This window comes from Phascolarctos cinereus, unplaced genomic scaffold (genome assembly GCF_003287225.1).
Source record: "Phascolarctos cinereus isolate Bilbo 61053 unplaced genomic scaffold, phaCin_HiC Scaffold_5;HRSCAF=322, whole genome shotgun sequence".
Classification (NCBI taxonomy): Eukaryota; Metazoa; Chordata; class Mammalia; order Diprotodontia; family Phascolarctidae; genus Phascolarctos; species Phascolarctos cinereus.
In genome coordinates, this window is record NW_027555958.1 from 137,481,162 (window position 1) to 137,507,957 (window position 26,796).

General features: G+C 34.6%; 1 protein-coding gene across 4 annotated transcripts in view; it reads left to right on the top strand.

Moving 5' to 3' along the window:
- TBC1D32 (TBC1 domain family member 32) overlaps positions 1–26,796 on the top strand; it is a 237,185-nt gene that overhangs the window by 37,277 nt on the left and 173,112 nt on the right. For all 4 annotated transcript variants that reach the window (XR_013486958.1, XM_020986958.2, XM_078155175.1 and 1 more), the window contains 9 exons: positions 252–396; positions 1,749–1,808; positions 3,229–3,319; positions 4,480–4,617; positions 5,524–5,616; positions 17,414–17,556; positions 18,451–18,578; positions 25,043–25,244; positions 26,589–26,671. Coding sequence is in view for 3 of the 4 variants with exons in the window: in XM_020986958.2 (XP_020842617.1) it covers positions 252–396; positions 1,749–1,808; positions 3,229–3,319; positions 4,480–4,617; positions 5,524–5,616; positions 17,414–17,556; positions 18,451–18,578; positions 25,043–25,244; positions 26,589–26,671 (1,083 nt within the window). In the remaining variant the exon portion in view is untranslated. The remainder of the gene's footprint in view (positions 1–251; positions 397–1,748; positions 1,809–3,228; positions 3,320–4,479; positions 4,618–5,523; positions 5,617–17,413; positions 17,557–18,450; positions 18,579–25,042; positions 25,245–26,588; positions 26,672–26,796) is intronic.

The following is a 26,796-nucleotide window of genomic DNA, read 5'->3' on the forward strand; positions in this document are numbered from 1 at the left end:
TCTAGATTGAGGTAATGGTTTTGGAACATTATTGTAAGATGTTGCTTATTTGAAAACATACCTAATCTAAAATATTTTTTAAATATGTGTGTTAATCCTTTTATCTTCCTTCCATGAATTAAAGTGAGGAAATTGGACTACATGACCTCTAAGGTTACCCAATTCAGTGATCCTATCCTAAAGAATATATTTAACATAATAACATAGACTATTTATTCTAAAAATAATTTTAATTTTTTTTAAATTTTAAGGTATATGGAAGAAATTGTGGGGAGTACTCTGTCACTATTATCAATTCAGCATGACCAAAGTTTACTTGTCTCACAAAAGATTTTGGATCCAATCTATTTTTTGGCATTACTTGATGTCAAGGCTGTGTGGTTCAAAAAATGGATGGTAAGAGAAAATGAAATATGTTGATACATTGTAAGTACCCTAATATTATGCTTAATGTGTAAAGTTAGGGAACTTTAAAATGTGTTAAAAACCATTTATCAAATGAATACTTATTGAGTGCAATATAATGTTAAATTATTTTAGATCAGTATATTTTCATGAAAAATTTAATATTTTATTTATTTATTTGTTCTTTTTATGTTTACAATTTTAAATAGGTATAGTAGAACACTGGGGGGAAAACATTTAATTTATCTTGTGTCATCAATTGATGGCAGAAGCTTGAATGTGTGATTCAGAAAATACATTTTGGATACAATTGTGGCCACTGACATTTCTCCAGGAACCTTCTGGAGCTTGTTAGTGGTGAACCCCTCTCTCGACAAGGTTTTCTCTTATGAAAAGGTGCTGCTGCCTTTAATAGCATCTGCTAATAGTTTTAATAGCTGTTTCAAACTGTGCCACTGGAGTAGTGCTCATGCTCCCTAACACAGAATGATGGAGCTTTGAAAAGAAAGCAGACCATGTCTATTACTTTAGGATAGAGTAAAAGTTTCTGATACAACTCATGATAGGTCATACATTGGTGCGTTTTGTCTTTTCCCAACTATAAAGTAAAATTGTGATTAGCAATACCCAACAAACTGGGACCCTTAGCAAGAATATTTTTTTTCCTGCATTTGATTTTTGAGAAAGATAAAAGTAACAATATTTACTTGGAATTTTAAGGTAATCTGAGAGTAAGCACAAAAGTAAGTAGATCTGAGAGTAAGCACAAATTGATTCCATTATATTACGTTATTTATCTAGATCTCTGTTTCTGTCCCTAAATGTGTGGGAAGGGCATGATAAAAGCCAACCTCTGCTAGGAAGATTTAGCTTCAAATCCTGTCTGTAGTACATATAGATTGAGTGACCCTGTGTACCCGAAGTGACCTTAATCTTTCAGTTCCCCCGGCAATTCTTTAAGAGGATAAATTGCTGAGGAGAGAGGACCATTCTACATTGCTAGAGGGTGTTTCCTTAACTAGAGTTCTCTATTCCTTTGAAAACCTAGATTCAGTCTCTCCTAGCTTAATATATTTGAGTAGTGAATATTTTTCTTCTGTCCCATCTCTAAATGAAAAAATAGTTTTGTGAAATGCATTTATTCATTTCAGCTCTCCTGATTGCTTTGGTTCTAATCCAATGCTAATAGAGAAATCTGCCTGGTGCTGATTAGGATGACTGAAAACTTAATTTATTGTGTCATTAATTATGTAATTATTGGAAATGATGCAGAAAAACTGATTTTGGGGGGTTATAATTTGAACATTAAATGAAGTCTAACATATTTTTCTCCCTAATTTTAGCATGCATATTATAGCAGAACTGTGGTATTACGACTTCTTGAAAAAAAATATAAATCTGTGGTACGTACAAATGTACAAGAATTTGGAGGAAATAGTATTGCTAAAAACCAAAAGCTCATGGACCAATCTTCATAATCAAAGTATCCAAAGATAAGTGCACTGGTATACAAATTAAGCTGAATCCTGAGTCAAGCTCTTAGTTAACCTCTCAAACCAGAATTCCTTAAAGCTCAAAAGTACTGAAATTGAAAGCCCTCAAATGAGAGGGGAGTAGAAAGGAGGGGGGAGGAAGGAGGCCAGGAAATGCATAAGGTTAGTGCTAAAGTAATGTTCTACAAATAATTAAAGAAAGGAGCAATCTTGTAATATACATAATGTGATTTTGAGCAGGTATTAATAGAAGAAAAAAGTATTAGATTATGTGGAAAACACCTTAAACTATAAAGAAAAGATATAGCAAAACTCAGGAACAAGAAAAAAATTTTGAAATTTTTCCAAAATTAGTTTAAGAATTAAAAATAATAAATGGACAAGAAACTTGAAGGGATAATTAGATTACATTATAACACACATTAGAAAAATCCCATTAAAGGAATTACTGTGAAACTTTTTTTAAAGAAATATTCTGTATCATACAGGATAGTGGGAAACCCTAATTAAACATCTGGAAAGAACAAGAATGCATTAAATATATTATAGATGTACATATTTCTTCTCCCCCTTATGCAAGGCTTTATTGAACAAAGAGGTAATAGAACAGAAGTTTGAACTCACCTAGGTCACAGCTTGTCTTTCCCTTTACCATTTTGTGACGAAGACATGGAGAAGCATTTTAAGATGTAACACTTTCTTCAGTTAGGTAACAGTTCTCCAGTCTTTCTCATGACTTACTTCCATGTTAATTCTTTTAAATGCAGTCATGCGTATAATAGCAGAAATACATATACACTCATACAGACTCAGCAGTACTAATCCCAACTGGTAGTAAAAGGATAATAAAAATGTTTGAAGTCAGTTCATTTATGTGAAAAGTTTAATATGTGATAATTTAGTCTTATAGATGCAGCAAAATCTTGTGATGTAGCTGTTTATAATAAAGTGGATCCTATTGTATGATAGGTCGTTAAATCATACCCCATTATTTACAGAGTGCTATATATTACACAGTAATATGTAAACTTTATATTATTCTTATCCCCTGAAGTCAGCATTATAAGAGGGTTCTGTTGTTATTAGAAAAATACTTTGGCCCACATATGTTTTCATAAACCTTTGTTAATTAAGCACATCATATTGATCTAATTCATCTGAGGGCAGTAATTTTCAGCAGCCTGAAAAAGCACAGTCCTAAATATTGTGAATCATAATTTCCTATTATTTTCCCAGAGCATTTTTTAAGAACTGACCTCATTTATCTTAAAACCTAGAATGAGGAACTGTGCAGATTTCTAGGATGCTTACAATTTGTGATTTTTGATAGATAACGTCATCAGTTCAACAGTGCATTCAGTATTTTGAATCATGTGAAAATATGAGATCTGACGAAAATTTGATATGTCCCAAACATTGTGGTAAGTGTCATTTTCCTTGAGTTAGAAAAAGAAATCAACTTAGTTTTTTTTCTTAACAAATATAAACATTGTTTAGAAACAAACATCATCAATGTTATTTTTCAGATAAAGTAGATCTAGGTAATTATGTTAACTCTTAGACACCTATAAAAGCAAACCTTTCCACAATGTTAAATATGTCACAAATGATTAAAATTTTAGAATAATTACATAATCATGCTAATTTCTTCACCATGTGTAATTATTCAGTTTGTTTTATGGGATGTTTCCTAGTTCAGATTATTGCAACAGACTTCTTTGTAGATCATTTTAATGTCAAACTTAACTCCAAGAAGCCTTCTTTGACTTCTTGGCACCTACTGATTGCTCTTTTTTTGTGCTCTTTTTGTACCTAGTTTTTGTCTCACTATTAAATGGTTGATTTTATAGTGTCTTTTATTTTTCTGTAGTAATATTATATATAGTCTCTTCTAACTTGGTTGTAAGCTCAATGAGGAGTAAAGACATTGTTTATACTTCCCATGTATTCTAGTAGTAACTAGTCCAATACAGGACACTGAGTAAGTGTCCAATAAATAGGAAGGGTACTAGAGGCAGATGCTTTGACGTAGAAGGGATTTACCCAGTGGCAGGATTTTAACATGCGTGATTAGGCAGATATAATTATAGTATATGTGTATTAGAGAAAGAGTAATCATAAAAGTATATAAACATAATTATAATTGGAGGTTTGAGAATTTCAAATTTTGTTGGAATTAAATATTTATTTATTTGGTTTTTAATTAAGCATCTTCATGTCCCCTCATTTTAAAAATCTTTGTTGATGTTGAAGGAACTTAAATATTAGGACTTCCCTTTGGTGTCTATTATAAACACCAAAGTGTAATAGCTACAGAAATTATACTCTTCCCTGCTATTGAGGCTTGTTAAATTTCATTATGACTGCTTTCCTACACAGACTTAGATGAGAAGGAGATTTGTATCATGTGAAAATATGCTAGTAAGGAAACTGTCAAATTAGAGGAATAACAAGATTTTTTATTTGTACCAGAATTTTCTCTATTAGACTGTTAGCCACACAGCCTTTAGAAAACAAAACAGATAACTCTTATAAATTAAATTGCATTAAAATGTTTTTTTAAATTTGTTTTTCTTTTAAGGGAATAAGCAGAAGACTTTCTATTCAGGACAAGAATTACAATATATTTATTTTGTTCACTCACTATGCCTGTTAGGAAGACTATTGATCTATACACAAGGCAGAAAACTATTTCCTGTAAAACTGAATAATAGAAAAGGTAATGACAACTAGATTAAGTGAAAATTGTTCACAGTTCCCAATAGATAGTCTTTAAATAGATTCAAAATATATGTTTAAATTACTTGCCTTTGTTATATAACATTGATGTACTTTTCAGAAAAGAGAATGCTAAGAGTAAGAAAGTGATACTGTTTCTGTTAAGCAATTACATATTCACTTAAATGCTAGAGGCACCTAAGTTTTGCCATGAGATAATTATCCTCCTAGATTTTGTCTGTTCCTCGACCAAATATTTCCGTTGTTTTAAAAAGCACTAATGGAACTACATAGTATTTTACTTCTTAGCTTTCATGCCTTTTAAAAGGAAATTTCTTTAAATTTGACCATACAGAGTACGAAAGAAACTCAGATATTATTAAATCCAACCACTACAGAAAGTATGAATTCAGTTTACCTTTCTTCACAAGTAGTTTTAAATTTAGTCTGCTTAAAGACCTGTAGTTAAGGGGAACTATTTTAACTGAAGTTGATTGGTCTAAATTTTGCAAATCCTAAAAGAATAGCCATTTTCTGTTCTGATTGCCTTGACTTTTTTCCCCCATTGAGTTTAACTATAATTTTGAATTATTTCAATTCAGTTGAAATGGAAAAACTGCATCTTAAAATGGCTTATTTTGTTGGCTGAGTATACAAACTGAGTTTCTGTTTGTTTCCTTTCTACCTCCCCTTTGTCTAATTTGTGCCTGTAATTTTTTTTTTCATTTATTGAACAATGATTATTAAATGTGGGTCAGCCCCCTCCTCCCTATCTCTTTTGGAAAGCTAGTCCTTCAGGGCGTAGGACATAGGAGTAGGAGCAAGTAATTCTGGTTCATAAATTTGTGAGTCTAAAGTAGTTACATGTATATTAGAGACCATTTTTTTTCTTCTCTGATTTTTTTAGATTCAGTATCCCTTACAGATCTGCTGGTATTGTTTACCCGCCTTATCTATTACTCTCCAAGTTGTCCAAAAATGACAGCAACAGCACATGCAGGTAATTCTGTCTTTATTTTTTTAATTGGTAGCAATTAAGGATTTAAGTATCTTAAGATTATCTATGTTACATGAAGAATAAGAAACAGCTTAGTTGTATGTACAACAAAAATCTATTTTAGTGGAATTTTTTTTCTCTTTTCTACAGTTTTTAAGTGTAAATTACATTTAACCACGTGCATTTAATGAATTGCTCTATTTGTTTGTGTCACCTTCTACTTTTTGTCTCCTCTGTATTTTAAAAAAAATTTATTGGTACCCTTTTTTTGCATCTCTATTATTACCCGCAAACTTGTCTCATAAAAGTCATTCTTTGGAACAGATCTGTACATTTATTTGTCCATCACAAAAAAGACAAACATCACATGTTATGAAGATGTTTGAAAAATTTATCTTGCTAGATCTTTTGATTTTTATTATTTCTTGATTTTTCTTGGAGTCATTAGTTTCCTTTTGCCCAATTTTAATTTTTAAGGAATTATTTTCTTCATTGTACTTTTATACTTCCTTTTCCATTTGGCCAATTATACTCTTTAGAAGAGTTCTCTTTGGAGATTTTTTTGTGTATCTTTTTCCATTTGGCTAATTCTGCTTTTTAAGGCGTTTTTCTCTTCAGTGGATTTTTGTGTCTCTTTTATCATTTTTCCTATTCTGTTTTTTTATTCTTCTAATCTGGGCGATTTATATTTTTGTAAACATTAACCTTGAATTTTAGTTAATAGAGATTTAAAAGGTGGGAGTCCATTGTTCATACAAAAGCTGACTGAAATTTCCAGGTTATATGGCAAGAGGAGGTTCTCTCTAGGAGTTCAAGGATGCCTCCATTGTCCATCTCTATAAAGGTTAAGGAAACTTCTTGTGACACTCAGAGTGGGGAGGGATCTCTCTCTTTTAGTCATTGCTGGCAAGATTCTTGTCTGAGTCCTTAATAGGCTGATCCTTCACCTGGAAGATGGTCATCTACCTGAGAGCCAGTGTGGCTTCAGAAAGGGCCAAGGAATGATTGATATGTTGTTTGCTGCCTGACAAGTCCAGGAGAAATGCCAGGAGCAGAACAGACATTGGTATACAAGGTTCATCTGACCAGTGCCTTTGATACTGTCAGTCATGAAGGCTTATGGAAAATTATGTCAAAATTTGGTTGCCTGGAATTCATCGTATTGTACGTCAATTTCATGATAGCGTGCTTGCCTAGGTTCTAGATAACGGAAGATTCTCTCACACTTTCCCACTCACCAATGGAATGAAACAAGGCTGTGTGCTTTCTCTCATGCTTTTTAGCATGATATTATCCGCAATGTTGTCAGATACCTTCAATGAAGATGAACACAGCATCAAGGTCAGCTGCCACACTGATGGTAAATTCTTCAACTTGAAAAGGCTACAGGCTAAGACTAAAATAGAGGGAGTATTGGCGGATGATTTTTTATTTGCAGATGATTGTGCACACAGTGCAGCCTCAGAAGCTGAGATGCAACAAAGTATGGATTACTTCTCTGCTGTGTGTGCTAATTTTGGCCCAACAATGAACACCAAGAAAACACAGGTCTCCACCAGCCAGCACCACACCATCTATATGTGGAACCATCAGTTACAGCAAATGGAGAAGTTTTAAATGCTGTGGTTAAGTTCACTTGTCTTGGCAGTATACTTTCCAGGGTCTTACATATTGATAATGAGATTGTTTCACACATTACTGGAGCTAGCTTATTGTTTGGGAGACTCCAAAGGAAAGTTTGGGAGAGAATAGCTATTAGACTGACTATCAAGCTGAAGGTCTCCAGAGCTGTTGTGCTTACTTCATTGTTGTATGCCTGTGAAATCTGGACAGTGTACCAATGCCATGTTAGGAAACTGAATCACTTCCATTTGAATTGTCTTAGGAAGATTCTGAAGATCACTTGGCAGGAAACGGTACCAGGCACTGAGGTCCTTCCTTCAACTAAACTGCTAAGCATTAACGCTGTATTGCGAAGAGCACAACTCTGATGGGCTGGCCATGTTGTATGTTGTTCAAATACCAAATGTCCCCTTGCTTAAAAGACTGTTTTATGGTTAATTCACACAAGACTAGCACTCACAGTGTGGTCAGAAGAAGCAGTACAAGGATACTCTTAAGGTCTGTCTGAGGAACTTTGGAATTGATTGTGTGACAAGGGAGACAGGACTGCCCAGTATGGTGTGCCGTCATCAAAGAAGGTACTGTGGTCTATGAGCAAAGCAAAATTGAAGTAGCTCAAAAGAAATGTGAGATGTGCAGATGTAGAGAATTCCCCCCAAATGTTCACACAGACTGTTTGTGCTCGACCTGTGATAGAGCATTCCAAGCTCATACTAGTCTGATCAGCCACAGTTGTACATACTGTAACTTGACTCTAACGTTGTGATGTTATTTTGGTCCTCCTCCAGAATGAAGGACAAGAACCTAATACTTATGCCTGTGTGTGTGTGTGTGTGTGTGTGTGTGTGTGTGTGTGTGTGTGTGTGTGTGTGAGAGTGGTGTTATGAAATAAAACATTTTTGCAATTGAAATTATTCTAGATTGTCATACTTTAATTTAGTAAGTTTTATGTTAATATTTAAAGAATATTGTTCTATCTTAAACAGATTCCCAGTATTGTGGTTTCTTTCTTTATTTTGAATACTGCATCTCCTTTTAATTACTGTATTAAGTAATATGTATTTTACTCTCAGTATTTAGATATTTGTTATTTAGTTTGGGAATTATTAAGGATCATTTTCCCTCTTTTTGCTTGCTTCTTCTTTTGGCTCTACCAGGACTTATTTTTATCCCTAATGGGCAAAAGAAATGTAGGAATATGTAACTTTAATCAGTCACTTTTGTTAATTGTTAGCTGTTCTCTGTCAATGGAAATTTTGCTTATACGAGGTGTATCTATCACTTTCAGATATGCATAGATTTTAAATGCATCTACATATTATTTATTTCTTTGTAGTCATTAAGTCTTCAAGTTTTCACCTTGTTCCCAGTTAAGAAAACAAAGGTTCTATACTTCATCTTTGGCCATTCACTTATTCCTTTAGTGCTTCTAAGCCACCAGCTTCAAAGGAGGAAGATTACCATATAAATGCAAGTCTCACAATAGATCTGTTTCTAAATCATCCACTTAGCTTAGAATACCTTCTCTCTAATTCATTGACTTGCTTGGTATGTTATATCAAAGCTCTAGTCAAGTTGTATCTTTCTCCCTGAATATCAAAAAAGAAAGTCATAGAAATTTAACATGGAAATGAACCACATCCTTATCAGATTCAGCCACTGTAAAAACCAATTTGAATTGTTTATGTAGCATTTTGGTTCAGTGGGTCCACAGTAGATTATTGAAACCTAAGGTCTGATTTCATCTAAGGATTTAGAAAAACATTTTATGTAATCCAAGCAAGTTACTTGCCTTCCAAGTATCTGTTTATTCTTACTTATAAAATTTAAATGAGGAAAGTCATATATATCAAAACATTCAGTCAATGAGCACTTTCTCTGTTGTATTCTTAGTATCTTTTCTAGATTATTTTTTTAAAAAAATAATTGTGCACAATTATATAGTATTTTAAGGTTTACAGAGTGCTTTTCACAAATTATTTCATTTGATCCTCACAGCAATCCTATGGGGTACTGTCTTTATTCCCCTTTTACAGATAAGGAAATTGGGAGACAATAAGGTATAATGACTTGCCAGGGTCACACAACTGCTGAGTATCATAGGTGAGGCTTTGAACCCAGATCTTGTCTCCACATCCAACACACTGTCTATGTTCCAACACAGAATTTGATGTTGCTGGAACATTTATCATTCAATGTTGTTGTTTAATTTTCTATGTCTACAGTTTTCTATAGAATAATTTTGGAAAGGGGTGTGGGTTTTGTCAGATGACCTGAATTCAAGTACTGACTCTCACATTTCTTAGCTGTGTTGATCTTGGGCAAATTCCTTGTGTTAATAGGACATAAATGTATAGCTAGGCATAACCTTAGAGCAGGGAATGATAAGAGATTTTAAGAGGAAGGGAAGAGAGGAAGAGGGAGCTCATGGCAATTGACTTCTATTTTCTCAGTGAGGTAGGAGGTAGGTATATTCCTTAGCTAAGAGGGAAGAGGGGTGTGTGGGAGGTTTGAGGAAAGACAAGGTTTGGGACAGCAGGATAAAGACAATTTTATGGTGGGAATAAATGAATTGCCTGTTTGAGGTCAGCTAACATGCTGATCTACTGTATCTAATATGAAGGTTATATGACATCATCCAGATCCAGACAGCATTATTTGAGTAAGAGTTGAAGAGGTAGTAGGTGGTTGGAGTAATTCAGAGCTGGGATTTGACAAAGAATGAGTAGTGATACTACAAGGAGGTGAGATATTGAAAAGTTGATGATAGTATGGAACAGAACTGGCTAACTCCAGGTTTAAGAGAGGAAAGGGAATTTATATCTATTGGTGGACCCTCTTTTTGTGTGGCTGAGGTAGAGTGGAAGAGTCTTGGGATTTGAGGAGATTGAGGAACTAGAAGGTTAAGGTATTTGAGGTAGCATCAACATATATGTTGAAGTCCTCCAGTACAAAGGCAGGAGTTGGAGAAGTGAAGAAAATGAGCTACATATTAATCTCTTTGAGAAAAAAGAGGAATGCCCTGAGGGCCAGTAGGCCACAGCCACTGTGATCTGGATTGATTTAATACAGTGAAATTCAAAGTAGAGTTTGCCAAGTGATGATGGCAAAGGAAGATTGTGAAAGTAGGTGTAAGGAGTATTCCAACTCCCTTCCAGGACTGGTATTTTTAAGGGCATGGAAGAAAGTATAGCCAGTGCTAGAGACAATGGATAGGGAGTCATCTGGGGAAGATAGATTTCACTGAATGCTACAAAATGGGGAGCGGATAGGAGACGTGTTTATTAAACACTTACTATGTGCAAGGCACTGTGCTCGATTTAAACCCAGTTCCTTCAATCCATTGTTCTTGTCATGCTCCTTTTGGGACTCAGTTTTCTTATCTGTAAAACAAGGATAATAGTACTCACCTTGCCTACTTCACTGAGTGATTCTGAAGATTAAATATAATAATTTGTATAAATTTTTGAATAAAGTGATGTATATATCAATTGTTATTACTAATAATTGTCATTCTTAACAATTATTCAGTTTAATCTAGTTATTCCTTCTTGAGCCAATAGATTACAACAAATTTTCTTCTTTTGTCTTAATGTTTGTTTTTTACATTTGTAGTGTATCATTCTTATTTCTCAATTAAATTATTATAGAAATGTTTAAAACTTTCATTCTCTTTTAATATGAATTTTATTATTCTGAGGTAATATTGGTAGGAAAAAAATGATTCAACATACTACCATTCTTGTTTCTCACCTACTTGCCTGAAATGTACTCATTTCATGTAGGGTTAATTGGCAACAGAACCACATGGTGCTTGCTGTAGATCAACCCCAATGGCATGGTGAAAAAACACTAGTTTTATGTCAGAAAACCTGGATTCCATTCCTATGTCTGACATTTAACATTTTTATGTCTATAATGTCTTTGAAGTTCAGTTCCTCATGTAAAATGAGAAAATGAGAATAATGCTTGCCTTTTCTCCATCTCACTGGGCTATTGTGAGGATTAAATGAAATAACATGTGAACATGCCTTGAAAATTGTAAAACTATGCAGATGAAGTTTTATTAGTAGTAGTAATCTGAGCTTCTTCTATTATATAAAAATATAACAGGAGAATTTAAGTAATCTAAGTATTTTATGCTGTTTTGAAGCAGTTCCTTTAACCAGTAGTTTTCTTCAGGATCAGTTTCTGTACTTTGACCTGGATCTTCTTGGGTTGAAATGCAGAACTAGAGAGTTAGCTCTAGAATTAACATAGCATTAATGGAGACATTACTATTTTTCACCTTCTCTAGAAGACCCACTATGAAAATGGTTTTGTGGAAAGAAGAATAGCCAAATTATCATGAGACAGGTATTCCATCACTGTGATGATAGAGAATGAGTGTGATGCTCTAAGTACCAGTCTAATTTTGTAGCATATACACAGTTATGCATATGACTTATAAGACATTTTAAATTGGTACACATGCTATACTTGCTTTGATGGATATGATTTCAGCCATATAGTCACACATGATAGATCACAACCCATCAACCCCTTCTCATCCTTCATAATTTTATAGTAATAATTGACAATTTTATAAGACTTTAAAGTTTGCAAAATCTTTATATACATTATGTCAGTTTATCCTCATAATCTGTGAGGTAAATATGACCAGAAGAAGAAATCGATGATCAGAGATGAAGTCATTTGTCCTTGGGTCATACATTTAGTAAGTAAGGCATAAATTTAGGACTGTATCCACTACACCATGCTGTCTCTTTGACTTCTCTATGTCCTTCCTTAAATCCCACAGAGAGTATCAACCCAGTCGATAAGAGATTTTCTTTTAGGTTAACAGTTCTTCAACTTTTTGGCCCCAGAATCCTTTACACTTAAAAATTATTAAGAATCTTCAAGTCTTTTGTTTATGTTGTAAATATCTGTCAATGTTAACTTAATAGTGTTAGAAATTAAAATTGATAAAATTTTAACATATTATTCATTCATTTAATATGCTAATCTATCCACTAAATGTTAACATAAATGACACATTTTTATGAAAAAATTACTATTTTCCAAGAAATATTGATGAGAAGAGGGGAAATGTTTTATATATTTTTGCAAATCTCTTAAATGACTGGTGTAATAGAAGACAGTTGAATTCTAACATCTGTTGTTGCATTAAATCTTATTATGGTATGCATTTTTGTTCAAGTATTTAAAGAACATTTATGCCCACATAGATATGTATTGGAAAAAAAGAGGAATATCTTAATGTAGTAATAAAGTTTTAATATTATAAAAATGGTTTTGATTTTGTGGGCCTTCTAAAAACAGGTTTCAGGAACCCTAGGGGTCCATGGACAACACTTTGAGAAACACTGCTGTAGGTCTCTTAATATTTCTTGGATAGTACTGCAACTACTAGGTTGTCCATGTATTATTAGTTCTTCTTACTTCATGATTGCCCAACCTTTTCTAAACATTCATGTCCCTGATAATTTCTTTTATGCTACCTCTTATATTCAATTTAGCACTGGTAATGTACTGTAGCCTACTTAACTCATTGTATGTATTTCTCTTTCCTTTTTGATTACTTGCAATTGTGATTCTTGAGAGATGTCAATATTTCATGATTTGCAGGCACATATAGCAAGACCTGGGAAATGGTTAGCATTGAAAAGGTGTATACTTGAGTAAAGGAGCAGCATGAAATTATTTAAAGTGTTGCATAATTTCACAAATGCAAAAAACCCATTATCTTTCACCTATTTAATTCTGGAGTTAGCTCATTTTCGATCTGTAGTGCCCATCTAAGATATATGTGCCACTGAACTAACCCACTGCATTGGCTTGCAACCCATCAAACTGTCTCTCATAATCTATTCATTGGGCATTATTTATCCACTTGGTTTTTCCTTTGTAGATTATTAGGTCAACAAGAAACTTTTTTGTTCTAATAACCTGATAGGCTGATGTCACAGTTTAGTCTGATATGATTTCCATGTCTGTAACCAGCTATTTATTGTCTCTAAAGTTTTAGTTAATTTTTTTTGGTGATGTTTGATTTAATATTTCACCTTTACTGAAAAATTCCTTCATGGCATATAGGTGTGAGGCTTCTGAATAATATGATATTAACTAGATGTCCCTTATTTATTAATTTCCTATTCATGAATTTTCATTTTTATCCGTATTTAAATTACACAAAGATGAGAAGGTCTGTTACTTTGGACTTAGCCTAGATTGGAACTAATAGTAATCATGTTACTTATCTCGAAGGATTGCTATGAAATGTAAACTTAGCAACCAATAAAATAAGATGTAATCTAAGTTATTATGATGATGATATGTATTTGTGCCATTTACTATCTTTTCTTCTTCCTATCTGATCTTTGGAACATCTTGACAAGTTGCCAATCTTTACTGAAATCTCAAAGTTCAAACGTCATAGTCACATTTTAAAATGTGTTCCATAAGAAACTCCTTTTTTTCAGTAAAATTCTCATTTACTTTAACTGTGGTTGACTGACTTGTAAGACTGCCTCAAGAGCTTAGCTTTTTTTTTTTTAATGATTTTTACAGTACTTTGGGTATTTGAAAAAATTTCCAGAATGCAACATTTAAGCATTCAAATAAATGTTGTGTGCATGTCACTTCTTGGCAAAAATCCTGAAAATACTTCAAGGGAATAAATGCTGGACAGCTTAATTGCTCAGAACATTTTCAGTACAACAGTAGATTTCTCTGACACTTCAAACAATAGAAAAGGACAATATATCTTAAAATTGTATTTCCATAGGTTTAAGCTATGAAAATAGCTTTTCCATATATTTCTTTTTTTCTTATATTTTTCATATATTTTTTCATATATTTCCTTAATTTTTCTATATGTGTTGACTACTAATCCAGCAAAATTTATTATGCGTAGAAACCAGTCTAAAAAATCTGCCTAATTTGAGCCAATTCATTCCATATATGTCTTGGTTCTCTCATCTGTCTTATCTAATTCTTCAGCCATATACTATTTACTCACCTTTATAAAAGGCTAAAAGTTTTTCCCTTTTGTTTTAAAAGAAAATCTTAGTCCTTAATATTTAATGTACATGTTAAAAGAAGTAGAAATTTTATATTCTTCCCCAAAATTACTTTTGGTTTGGCCTCTAACAGTTGCCAAATATACCACTTCTTAATTTTAAGATATCCCAGGTTGTAGTCTATTACTATCTGCATCATTATACATTTTTTTTTGCTTCCTATTTTATTTATTTTAAAGAAAACGTTTGTTTATTTTAATATAAAAAAACAAAAAAGTTACACATTCTCACAGTAATATATTGATTATATATGCAAAATCATGCAAAGTATATTTCTGTATTAGCCATATTATATCCCCTCCAAAAAAATAAAAATAAAGTGAGAAAAATGTACTTTAGCCTGCACTCATGGTTCATCACTTCTTTCTTTGGAGACAGAGAACATTTTTCCTGAGTCCTTTGGAATTGTGTTCGATCGTTGTCTTGATCAGAGTAGCCAAGTCTTCCCCAGTTGTTCATCATTACAATATTGTGGTTCCTGTGGACAGTGATCTCCTGGTTCTGCTTACTTTACTTTGCGTCAGTTCGTAGTGTTCCCATGTTTTTCTGAAACCATTCTTCTTGTCATTTCTTATAGCATGACAGTACTGTATCACAATCATATGCCACAACTTGTTCAGTCATTCCCCAATTAATGGGCATCCCCTCAGTTTCTTTTTTTTTTTTGCCACCACAAAAAGAGTTGCTATAAATATTTTTGTCCATATGGGTTTTTTCTTTTTTCTTTGATCTCTTTAGGTTATATACCTAGTGGCATTGCTGGGTCAAAGGGTGTGTGTAGTTTTATAGCCCTTTAGACCTTGTTCCAAATTGTTCTCTAGAATGGTTGGACCAGTTTACAACTCCACCAACAATTCATTAATATACCTATTTTCCCTCATCTCATCCAGCAGTTGTTATTTCTGATAGCTATGAGGTGGTATCCCAGAGTTGTTGCAATTTGCATTTCTCTACTTAGAAGTGATTTAGAGCATTTTTTTCATGTGACTATAGATAGCTTTGATGTCTTCTTCTGAAAGTTGGCAGTTCATATCCCTTGACGTATTATCATTTGGGAAATGGCTTTTATTTTTACAATTTGATTCAGTTCCCTATATATTTGAGAAAAGATTCCTATACCCAACCGAGTATAGATAGATAGAGGTATATAAGACATAGATATAAGTCTCTCTCTCTCTCTTTCTCTCTCTCTCTCTATCTTTATATCTTTTTATACATATTCTTCTCTCTGAACCAAATCTGATGTAGTCATTAGCTTTCACTGTACAATTCTAATTTTGAAGTTATGACTTTCTTTAGTGAGCTTTTAAGGACTTCTTTCCTTCAATAAATTTTTGTAATTCTTTTACTGTTTGACCAATTCTGTTTTTTAAAGTGTTCTTTTCTTCAATATTTAAGCTCCTTTGCATTCGGATCATTTCATTCTTTGTATTTGTATTCCCAGTGCTTAGCACAGTGCTTGGTGTGGACTAGACATTTTAAAATTATTATTGATTGACTGGTGATATATACCATCTGTAGTAATTGAAGGATGTAACTATGTCAGTCAGGTTTGAGATTTCAAAGAACATAAACATTATGTTTAATGCTGATCTAACTACAGGATTTGTATGATAATATTTATAGTATTTATTAGATAATGTTGCATAAAACAAAGAGTGTACCAGCCATTTATATACCCTTGGTTACAGTGTCTTCCCAAATCTTAGTTTTGGACTGATTTAGGGACGTGAAGTCACATGTATGTGTAGCTTAAATTCAGGCAACTTTTCTGAGTTCTGTTGATGAGTAAACTCTAGCTGCCTTTGATTATTCCAATTATAGGTGTATCACAGAAACTTTTTAGAATTCTGTTAGAGTCATGGAGTACGCTCATGGGTATTGTTAATCATTCTAGCAGCCTCTAGATATATGTCGTCATTCTTTTTTTTTTTTTCCTGAGTGAGGTAGTTGATCTAAGCTGCCTGTATCAGTGACTTAAATTTTTATACTCTTAACATTCATCTCATTTGGGTTTTATTTTGTTATTTTTAGTTGTTAGAAAGTAATTTTAGAAAGCTAAGGCTAAAACATCTTTTCTAAAATTACTCCTGTTAAGTCCTGTGTTGCTGTGTCATGGAGCTATAACCCAGTGTTCTTGAAATCTATGATAGCAATGGATTATTTTTGGCAGGCCTTACTAAGTTAGAAAAACCACAGGCTATGTATGTCTGTTGCTCAAGGAATGGGCCAAGAAAATGCACTGGTGTTCATCTCCAGAAGACTGGCCAGCAGATGATATTTTTTAGCCACAACAATTCATAACATTTTGTGCTAAGGCAGGGGTTTCAGTCCACACAAATGGAGAGAATGCCCACTGATGAAAGCACAGATCCTTGAAATATTGGAATGCTAAACCTGAAGTCAGGAAGACACTTAGTAGCTATGTGACCCTGGACTTGTTTAGTCATATTGTTTGCCTCAGTTCTTTCAACTGTAAAATAGGAATAATGAAAGCATTTATCTCCCAAGGTTGTTGTAAGACTATAATGAAATATTTGTAAAGCACTCTGCAGACCTTAAGCATTATGCAAATGTAAGCTATTATTATAAGTAGTGAATAAGCACCTAGGTGGCATAATGGATAGAGTGATGAGCCTGGAGTTGGAAGACTCATCTTCCTGAATTCAAATATGGTTTTAGACACTTACTAGCTGTGTGACCCAGGGCAAATCACTTACCCCATTTGCCTCTGTTTCCTCATCTGTAAAATGAGCTAAAGAAGAAAATGGCAAACCATTCAGTATCTTTGCCCTGAAAACCCCAGATGGGGTCATGAAGAGGAAAAATGACTGAACAAGGGGAAAAAAAAGTTGAGCTTTTTTTTCCCATTTACTTAAAGGTAGGGAATACATACAGGGTGTTTCAAAAGCCTTAGTGCAGTAACTTGTATGAAGTATAATGAGCTTCATTAAGATTTTTTGGAATATCCTGTATTGTTTGCTTTTCATATCTCCAACACCAAATAATTTTAAAACAAATCTTTAAGACTTATTAATTACATAGTTTGTTGAATTACATCTCACAGAATACTATTATATTTTATCCATCAGAGGACTATTCTCCAGCAAGTTTGGTGACTGAAGTACTACGGATACTGTGTGATCAAAAAGAGTGTGCAACTGAGTGTTTATATAAGAGCCCGGTGATAGATGCATTTCTTGAACCTATTCATAATTTAATGAAAGAAACTGAGGTTAGTATGCTTTACTAAATGCAGTCAGAGGACCTATTGATACCCTGTTGGGAATTGGTGAGGACATTCAGTAAGGACTTCATTTTGTAATGTGGTATATTTGAAATATTTTGTTATTCATTTGTTTCCCAGCATGAAATATTTTATGCTAATTGAGTTCTTAATCATAGTACATAGCTATCAGTTTATGCAGGAGGTTATCAGTTATGCTGGGTATAATATCACTATGCTAGTATATGACTAGCTATAACACTAGCTATAACAAAGTGGCATGAGAAATTACATAGAACATATTTTGAGTGTTTCAGCTTTTTATTTTGATCAATCTTAGGCTAATGATTTGTGAAAATTTAAAAAAAAAGCATTTAATTGGATGATACTCATGGAATGGGTATAGAAGGAGCCTAATAATAGCAATACTCAAAAAACAAAAAAGAAGAAAGAAAAGATTTCTAGTGAAGCATTTATAGAATATACACAGAAGAGTTCCAAAGAAGGGTTGGATCAAAGATATCACAGACAAGTGAGACTGGTTGGCAACTAATGCATGGAAGAGCAAGAATGAATAAGAGAAATCACTAAATTGTTTCTAGTATCATGAATGGGACATATAATATTGGGCTAAATACGTAATAATTAACTAGTTTGGATTGAAAAATAAATATTTTTGCTTTTAAGCTGATCGGTCCTGTTTTGGCAATAGACTATGGTTTACTCTTAAATTTTGTTCAGTCTTTATGGTGATCTATAGAAACCAAAGCTAAATTCCTTTTATCGTCGTGTAGATATGACTTTGTCCCTGCTACTTTAATATATATGGGTTGAGTGAATCATTAGCATGAAAGAAAATAATATAATTCACTTTATTCTTTTAAAATATATATCTATACATAGGCTGCTCCAAATTGTTCTGAAACAGCTTTAATTCATATAGCTGATGTTTTGGCAAGAATTGCTTCTGTGGAAGAAGGTCTTTTTTTACTTCTTTATGGAGAAAGCATGAACTCTTCTAAGGATGAAAAGTAAGCAATTACCTCTTTATAATTTTCATCATATGTTTTTATTTCTATTGATATCATTTTATTTTTTTTGCACCTAATAGTATTTTATTTTTCCAATTACATGTAAAGATAGTTTTCAGCAGTCATTTTAAAAAGATTTTGAGTTCCAAATTTTTCACCTACCCTCTCTTCCCCCTGCTGCCTCCCCAAGATATCAGGTAATCTGATATAGGTTATACATGTGCAATCATGTTAAAAATATTTCCACATTAGTCATGTTGTGAAAGAAAAATCAGAACAAAAGAGAAAAGCCATGAGAAAGAAAAAAAATTAAAAGAGTGAAAACAGTATGCTTTGATCTGTATTCAGACTCCATAGTTCTTTCTCTGGATGTTGATAGCATTTTCCATCTTAAGTCTTTTGGAATTGCCTTGGATCATTATATTGCTGAGAAGAGCTAAGTCTGTTGTAGTTGATCATCCCACAATGTTGCTGTTACTGTGTACAATATTTTTTTGGTCCTGCTCACTTTACTCAGCATCAGTTCATATATTTTATTATTCTTTTTTCATAAAACCAGCTCTTAGTTTCATTTATTAGTTCAATAGTTTTCTTACTTTCAGTTTTATTAATCTCTCATTTGATTTTCAGAATTTCTAATTTGGTATTTAATTAGGGATTTTTAATTTGTTCTTTTTCTTGCTTTTTTAGTTGCATGCCCAATTCATTGATTTCTTTTTCTGTTTTATTCATGTAAACATTTAAAGATACAAAATTTCCCCTAAAAACTGCTTTCATTGTATCCCCTAAGTTTTGGCATATTGTCTCATTGTTATCATTCTCTTTGATGAAATTATTGATGTTTCCATGATTTGTTGTTAGTTCCACTCATTCTTTAGGATTAGATTATTTACTTTCCAATTAATTTTTAGTCTGTCTTTCTATGACCCATTATTACTTGTAATTTTTAATGCATCATGATCTGAAAAGGATGCATTTAATATTTCTGCCTGTCTGCATTGATTGTGAGGTTTTTATGCCCTAATACATGGTTAGTTTTTCTGTAGGTGCCATGTACTGCTGAAAAAAAGGTATATTCCTTTCTATCCCCATTCAGTTTTCTCCAGATGTCTATCTGACTTAAAATTCTATTCACCTCCTTACCTGCTTTCATGTCTGTTTTGTGGTTATGGGGGGGGGAGGTTGAGAACCCCCACTAGAATAGTTTTGCCTACTAAAACTTGTTTAACTTCTTTAGAAATTTGGATGCTATAACCATTTGGTGCATATGTGTTTAGTACCAATATTACTTCATTGTCTGTGGTGCCTTTTAGCAGGATGTAGTTTCCTTTATCTCTTTTAATTACACCTCTTTTTGTTTTTGGTTTGTCTGAGATCAGGATTGTTACTCCTGCTTCTTTTTACTTCAGCTGAAGGATAATATATTCTGCTCCAGCCCCTTACCTTTACCCTGTGTGTGTATCTCTGCTTCACATATGTTTCTTGTAAACCACATATTGTAAGATTCTGGTTTTTAATCCACTCTGCTATCCACTTCCATTTTATGGGAGAGTTCATCCCATTAACATTCACAGTTATGATTACTAACTGTGCATTTCTTTTCATCTTATTTTCCCCCTCTTTATACCTTTCTCTCTCCTTTTACCCTTTCCCTCCTGACCAGTGTTTTGCTTCTGACTACCATTTCCTTCAGTCTGTCCTCCCTTCTATAAGCCCTTCTACCTTTATTGTTCTTTCCCCTCCTACTTCTGCCCTCCCTTCTGTTAGCTCTGCCTTTCCTTTCCTTTTTCTTTCCCCTCCTACTTCCCTATAGGGTAAAATTTCATACCCAAATGAGTGTGTATATTGTTCCCTTTTTGAGCCAAATCCAATAAAAGTAAGGTTCAAACTATCGTCAAATCCTCCTTTCTTTCCCTCTCCTGCAGTAGGTCTTTTGTGCCTCTTCATGTAATGTAATTTACCCTATTCTGCCTCTCCCTTTCCTATTCATCTAGTATAATCCTTTTTTTCCACCACTTATTTTTTTTAATATCATCACATCAATGTCTTCTTATACTCACACCGTCTTTCTATGTATTCTGCCATAATGGAGATACAGTTCTCAAGAGTTACAAGTATCATCCTCCTGTGTCAGAATGTAAACAGTTTAATCTTATTGAATAACATTTTTTTCTTTCCTGTTTACCTTTTTATGCTTCTCTTGAGCCTTGTATTTGAAGATTGAATTTTCTGTTTATGAAAGTTTGAAAGGCCCCTATTTCATTGAATAGCTGTCTTTTCTCCTGGAAGATTATGCTCAGTTTTGCTGGGTGGTTGATTTTTGGTTGTAATCCAAGCTCCTTTGCCTTCCTGGAATATCATATTCCAAGGCCTCTGATACTTTAATGTAGAAGCTGCTAAGTCCCGTTTAATTGTGACCGTGGCTCCTTGATATTTGAATGATTTCTTTCTGGCTGCTTACAGTATTTTTCCTTGACTTGATAATTCTGGAATTTGGCTACAACATTCCTTTGAACTTTCATTTTGAGATCTCTTTCAGGAGCCGATCAGTGGATTCTTTCAATGACTATTTTACCCTCTGCTTCTAGGATATCAGGGCAGTTTTCCTTGATAATTTCTTGATTCTTTTTTTGATTATGGCTTTCAGGGAGCTCTTAAATTATCTCTCTTAAATCTATTTTCCCAATCATTTGTTTTTCCAATGAAGTATTTTATATTTTCTTCTATCTTTTCATTCTTTTGATTTTGTTTGACTATGAGACTTGATGGCTCATAGAGTCATTAGCTTCTACTTGTCCGATTCTAATTTTTAAGGAATTATTTTCTTTAGTTAGCTTTTGTACCTCCTTTTCTATTTGGCTAATTCTACTTTTAAAAGAGTTGTTTTCTTCAGTGGATTTTTTTTTTCCATTTGGCCAATTCTATTTTTAAGGAGTTGTTTTCTTCAGTCAATTTTTGTGCTTCTTTTTCCAAGTTGTTGGCTTTTTTTCATAATTCTCCTGCATAACTCTCATTTCTTTCCCCAATTTTTCTTCTGTCTCTCTTACTTGATTCTTAAATCCTTTTTGAGCTTTTCCAAGAAGACTTTTTGGGCTTGAGACCAGTTCATATTCCTTTTTGAGGGTTCACATGTAGGCATTTTGACATTGTTGTCTTCTTCTGAGTTTATGTTTTGATCTTCCATGTTGCCATAGTAGATTTGTATGGTCAGGGCTCTTATTGTGTTTTTGCTCATTTTTTAAAGTTGATTTCTGGGAAACAGGGAGCACTGTTCCATGCTTCTTGTGCTGGAGGCCAGTGGCCTGATCACTGGCTTTCCATGCCAGGGCTTCAGGTGCTGGTGGCTTGCCTGCTGTGCTGGGGTAGCCCCACATAGTCACGCCTGTTGTGCTAGGCTTCCAGGGCTGGCAGTTTGCCTGCTGAACTGGGGCTGGAGGCTCACAACTGGACTGCTGTTCCACTAGCCTGCTGAGCCTTGGCTGCTGATCTGTACTGTGACCGAAAGCTTCCTGCACCATCTGCATTGGGCTGTGCTTCATTTTTACCCGAGTGAGACAGACCTTTCTTGAAGTCCTTCTAAGTTATCTTAAGCCAGACAATTGTTTCACTCTTTTTTTTTTTTTGGTAGGTTCTGTCACTCCAGAATCCATTTAGAGGCTTGATTTAGCATTGTTTCCTAGGGAAACTGGGGTGAGCTCAGGCAACTTCCTGGCTTCTCTCTGCCATCTTGCTCCACCCTATTGGCATCATTTTAAAAAACAGTTATACTACTATATATTATAATGAAAAAAATAATTTACCAACTCTGCCATGGCTGACAAAGGTTATTGACCACCCACAGCCCACCTGATAATTTTCAGAAGAGCTCTAAGCAAGGCCTTGCCAAGTGGTGTATGGGGGCAAGCTTGAGTGTTGTTATGACCATGGGGTTAACTGCAAAAAGTGTGGCCTACCCTGGGCTGGGGACTTCTGAAATGTTTGTATATTTTCTACTGAGTAGTAAGTTGCTCTTTTTGGAAATAACCTTATCAAACATTCAATAAATAAGGTGCCTACTTTGTGCCAATAACTGTGAAAATTTCTGAAAATAATCAAATACTCAGATGGATCTATCACTTTATCAGTGTGGGAGTTCCTTCCAAAAATAGCAACCAGTGGATAGCAACCTGTACATTTCTGCCCATCTAGTGTAACTTTTGTCTTTTTCACCAAAAATTCATCTCAGGGTACCAGCCTTTGTGTTCAGGGCAATCCTCACTGTCTAACATTGTGAAAGTAACAGGAGAGCCCTCTGCTTTCCCATCTGTCACCTCAGTGCTCTAGTCACATAAAGACAAAAATAAATATCTTCTCTCTCAAGGAGCTCATATTCTAGTGGGAGGAGGCAGTATGTATGCATTTACATGAAGAATAAATACAAAATGACTTCAGTAGGAAGGTATTGCAGCGAGAGGGGCGAGGAAGGATTTGGGAAAGGCCTTCTGTAGGAGGTGGCATTTGTGCTGTGTTCTGAAAGAAGTTAAAAGGCAGAAGTGAGGAGGAGGTGTCTTCCAAGCTTGAGGAATAGCTGGTGCAATGACTCAGATACAGTCAGTTTAATGTTGTGAGGGAGGAATAACAAGAAGTGAGGTTGTTTCATCAAGAGCATATCATAAGACTGGCAGGTTGGTGGAGACAGATTATAAATGTCTTCAAATGCCAGTTAGAGGAGCTTGTATTTCATCTGAGAGGCAATAGGGAGACATTAGAGTTTATTGAGCAGGGGAATGATGAGATCATACCTGTGCATTAGTAATATTATTCTGGCATCTGTTTGTTAGATGAATTAGAAAGAGGAAAGACTTAGCAGGAAGACTAATTAGGGGCTATTGTCATAGTCTAGTTGACAAGTATTGAGTGTCTGACCTAGGGTGGTGGTCATGTGATTGAGGAGGAGGGGACAGATATAAGATATATTGTGGGAGATGAAATGAAAATAAGAACTGATTGAATAAATGAAGTGAAGGAAAGTGAGGAGTTGAAGATGATCACAAATTTGTAACCCTGCTGACTGGAAGATTGTTGTGCCCTCAGCTGAAATATGGAAGCTCAACATTTGATGGAAAGAAATTATTTTTATTTTCAATGATGTGAGTTTGAGATGCCTATAGTATATTTGAAATGTTTGAAAGGCAATTGGTAATGTAGGATGGAGCTCGGAAAATGGAGGCTAAAATAATTCATCTGTATAGAGATAGTAATTGAACCCATTGGTCTTGGTCAGGTAACTGGGAGAGTAGAACAAGTGACCAGAGTTCAGGAAAGAACCTGTTTCTAAGTACAGCTTTATCTACAGGACCCAATATATATGGTGATCAAGCAAAGCATGTTGAGAAGGAGCAATGAAGACAGGAGAACCAAAAACAAAAATCCAGATTCGTGGCAGTATGTAGGAGTAGGGTGTAGCCAACAGTGTCAGATGCTACAGAGAGGTCAAGAAGGGTGAGGACTGAGAAAAGGCACTTTGGAAAGAATAGTTCAGTTGAATGATAGGGTCATTATAAGGGGCTGAGAAGTGAGTAAGAGGAGAGGAAACAGAAGCAAGGAGTATAAGCATCCTTTTTTTCTTCCTCTAAGAGTTTGGCTGTGAAAGAAGAGAGGTATAGAATAATAGTTTGAGGGGATGGTAGGATCAAATTAGGATTCCCTAACCCAAGGATGAAAAAGACCTAGGCATATTTATAGACTTCGGAGAATGAATCATTAGGTAGGAAGATATTGGATATGAGAAAATGGAGCTGAATGATTGAGGAGGCAATAATCTGCTAGAGAAGACAGGAGAGGATAAGATTGAATCCATTCTATGAAGTAGAGGAGGGGCAGCAAGTGGCACAGTGGATAGAATACTGGGCCTCAGTTCAAGAAGACTCATCTTCCTAAGTTCAAATCTGGCCTCGGACACTAGCTGTGTGACCCTGAGAAAGTCACTTAACCCTGTTTGCCTCAGTTTCCTCATGTGTAAAATGAGCTGGAGAAGGGAATGGTAAACCACTCCAGTATCTTTGCCAAGAAAACCTCACTGGGGTCATGGAAGAGTTAGACATGACTGAACCACAACAACAAAACAACAGTGAAGTAGAGGAGAGCCATTTCAAACTGTAACCTAATTCTGATTCTTGTACTGGAAAACTAAGTACTATAAATATGGTTAAGTACTGAGTAAAGGGAACTCAGGAATATAGTTCTATCCCCAAATGAAGCATATTTAGGTGTGATTACATTCTTAATCTCCCTCCTATCAATTCTCCTTGAATTTCCCCTGTATCCTGCTTCTGATGCTTCAGAAGTCACTGCCATACAGATAAGGCAGGAGCAGTAATATAAAGAGTCCTGAGGAAGGACAGAACTAGATTAGACTTTTGGTATTCTGAAAATGGTTCAAAAATTCAGAATGGAGAGTCAGAATTCATGGTGTTCTCTTCTAGCCCCACAGGTGCTCATTTAATTGCCCAGTTTTCAAAGAAGCTTCTTGATGAGGATATTTCTGTGTTTTCTGGATCTGAGATGTTGCCTGTGGTTAAAGGAGCTTTCATTTCAGTATGCCGCCAGATGTATAGCACCTGTGAAGGTCTTCAGGTGTTAATTCCTTATAACTTGCATGACTCTATTGCTAAGGCTTGGAAAAAGGTAACTGATAGCTATTTTTTTTTTTAGAATTTGTTGAAACTTTGGCCAAATCTGTATTTCAAATACATATAGTATTACTTTTTCCATTATGTATTTTGTTGTATTGAGCACTTTTATCAGTTTCTTTTTTAGGATGAGTGTTTGTGATGGGGGAGATTTATTGTAATATAAGTGTTGTTGTTTGTCCTTTGTTCTGAAAGGGAACCAATGACATCAGGAGGGGGATAGCATGATTTGCAAGTGAATTGGATTTAAGTGGGGGCAGTGCTGTGCAGAATCATCAGCCTCACTGTCTCCTCCAGAGTCATTTGAGTCCATTGGCAAGACATAGCTCAGGAACTCTGGAGATGGCCTCAGATGGAGTGGGTAGACCTTGGCATTTTTAAGCCAAGGGTTTTCCCAGGTCTCAATTTGTCTGAGGCAACACCCATTCATTGATTTAAGGCTGGGTAAGAAATGAGATTAAAAAATGGGCTAGTTTGCCTACTCAAAAGAAAAAAAAACAAACAGAAATCAAACTGGGATGGGAAGACCCTCAGGATTTCTGGCCAGAACAGAAACAATTGAAGGAGAGAGTGAGGCTAATGACTTTGTACAGCCCTGGTTCACTTAAATGCAATTCACTTGCAAGCAGACATCACCCTCCTGATGTCATTGGTGCTCTTTACTGGCCAGTTTCAGTTGGGCAACGCTCCTTCCTTCCTTCCTTCCTTCCTTCTTTCCTTCCTTCCTTCCTTCCTTCCTTCCTTCCTTCCTTCCTTCCTTCCTTCCTTCCTTCCTTCCTTCCTTCCTTCCTTCCTTCCTTCCTTCCTTCCTTCCTTCCTTCCTTCCTTCCTTCCTTCCTTCCTTCCTTCCTTCCTTCCTTCCTTCCTTCCTTCCTTCCTTCCTTCCTTCCTTCCTCTCTTCTCTCTTTTCTCCATCTCTACTTCCCTCTTTTCCCTCTGTCCACATGGGGAATCATACCCTTACATATGGGTACATATTCCAATAAATGATATTCAGTGCATTCTAAATAATTCCTTGCTAATGTTAGAATATTTGAGATCTGATTGTATAGTGAAGTTCATTCATTGTATGCTATTGTTTTTTTTCCCCTATATCCTGATACATATCACAACCCCACAGCGGTCATCCTTTGTTGTCTAATCCTTGCTGATAAGTTGATTATTAAATTCTTTGGTTTTGTACTTTGTAGAGTGCTTTGCAAGGGGTTCTACATAATAAATTACTTGAAAAACGTGAGTTCAGGCGAGATTATGAATATTTTTATTCACAATAAAACCACTTTTGAGCAATGCATATTAGTAATGGCATTTCTAATTAATATCAGATTTTATTTTATAGACCAGCTTGCTTTCAGAAAGAATTCCTACTCCTGTAAAAGGTTCTGATTCTGTTTCTTCAGTAAGCCAGGAGTCTCAAAATATGTAAGTATTATAGACTGTTCTCATATGTGTTTATATTTCATGTATTGATTAAAAATAAGCAGATAATAGCACTCTATTACAAAGAGAAGAAAAGGTGCATTAAAATTGTTTCTTTTTCATCAGAA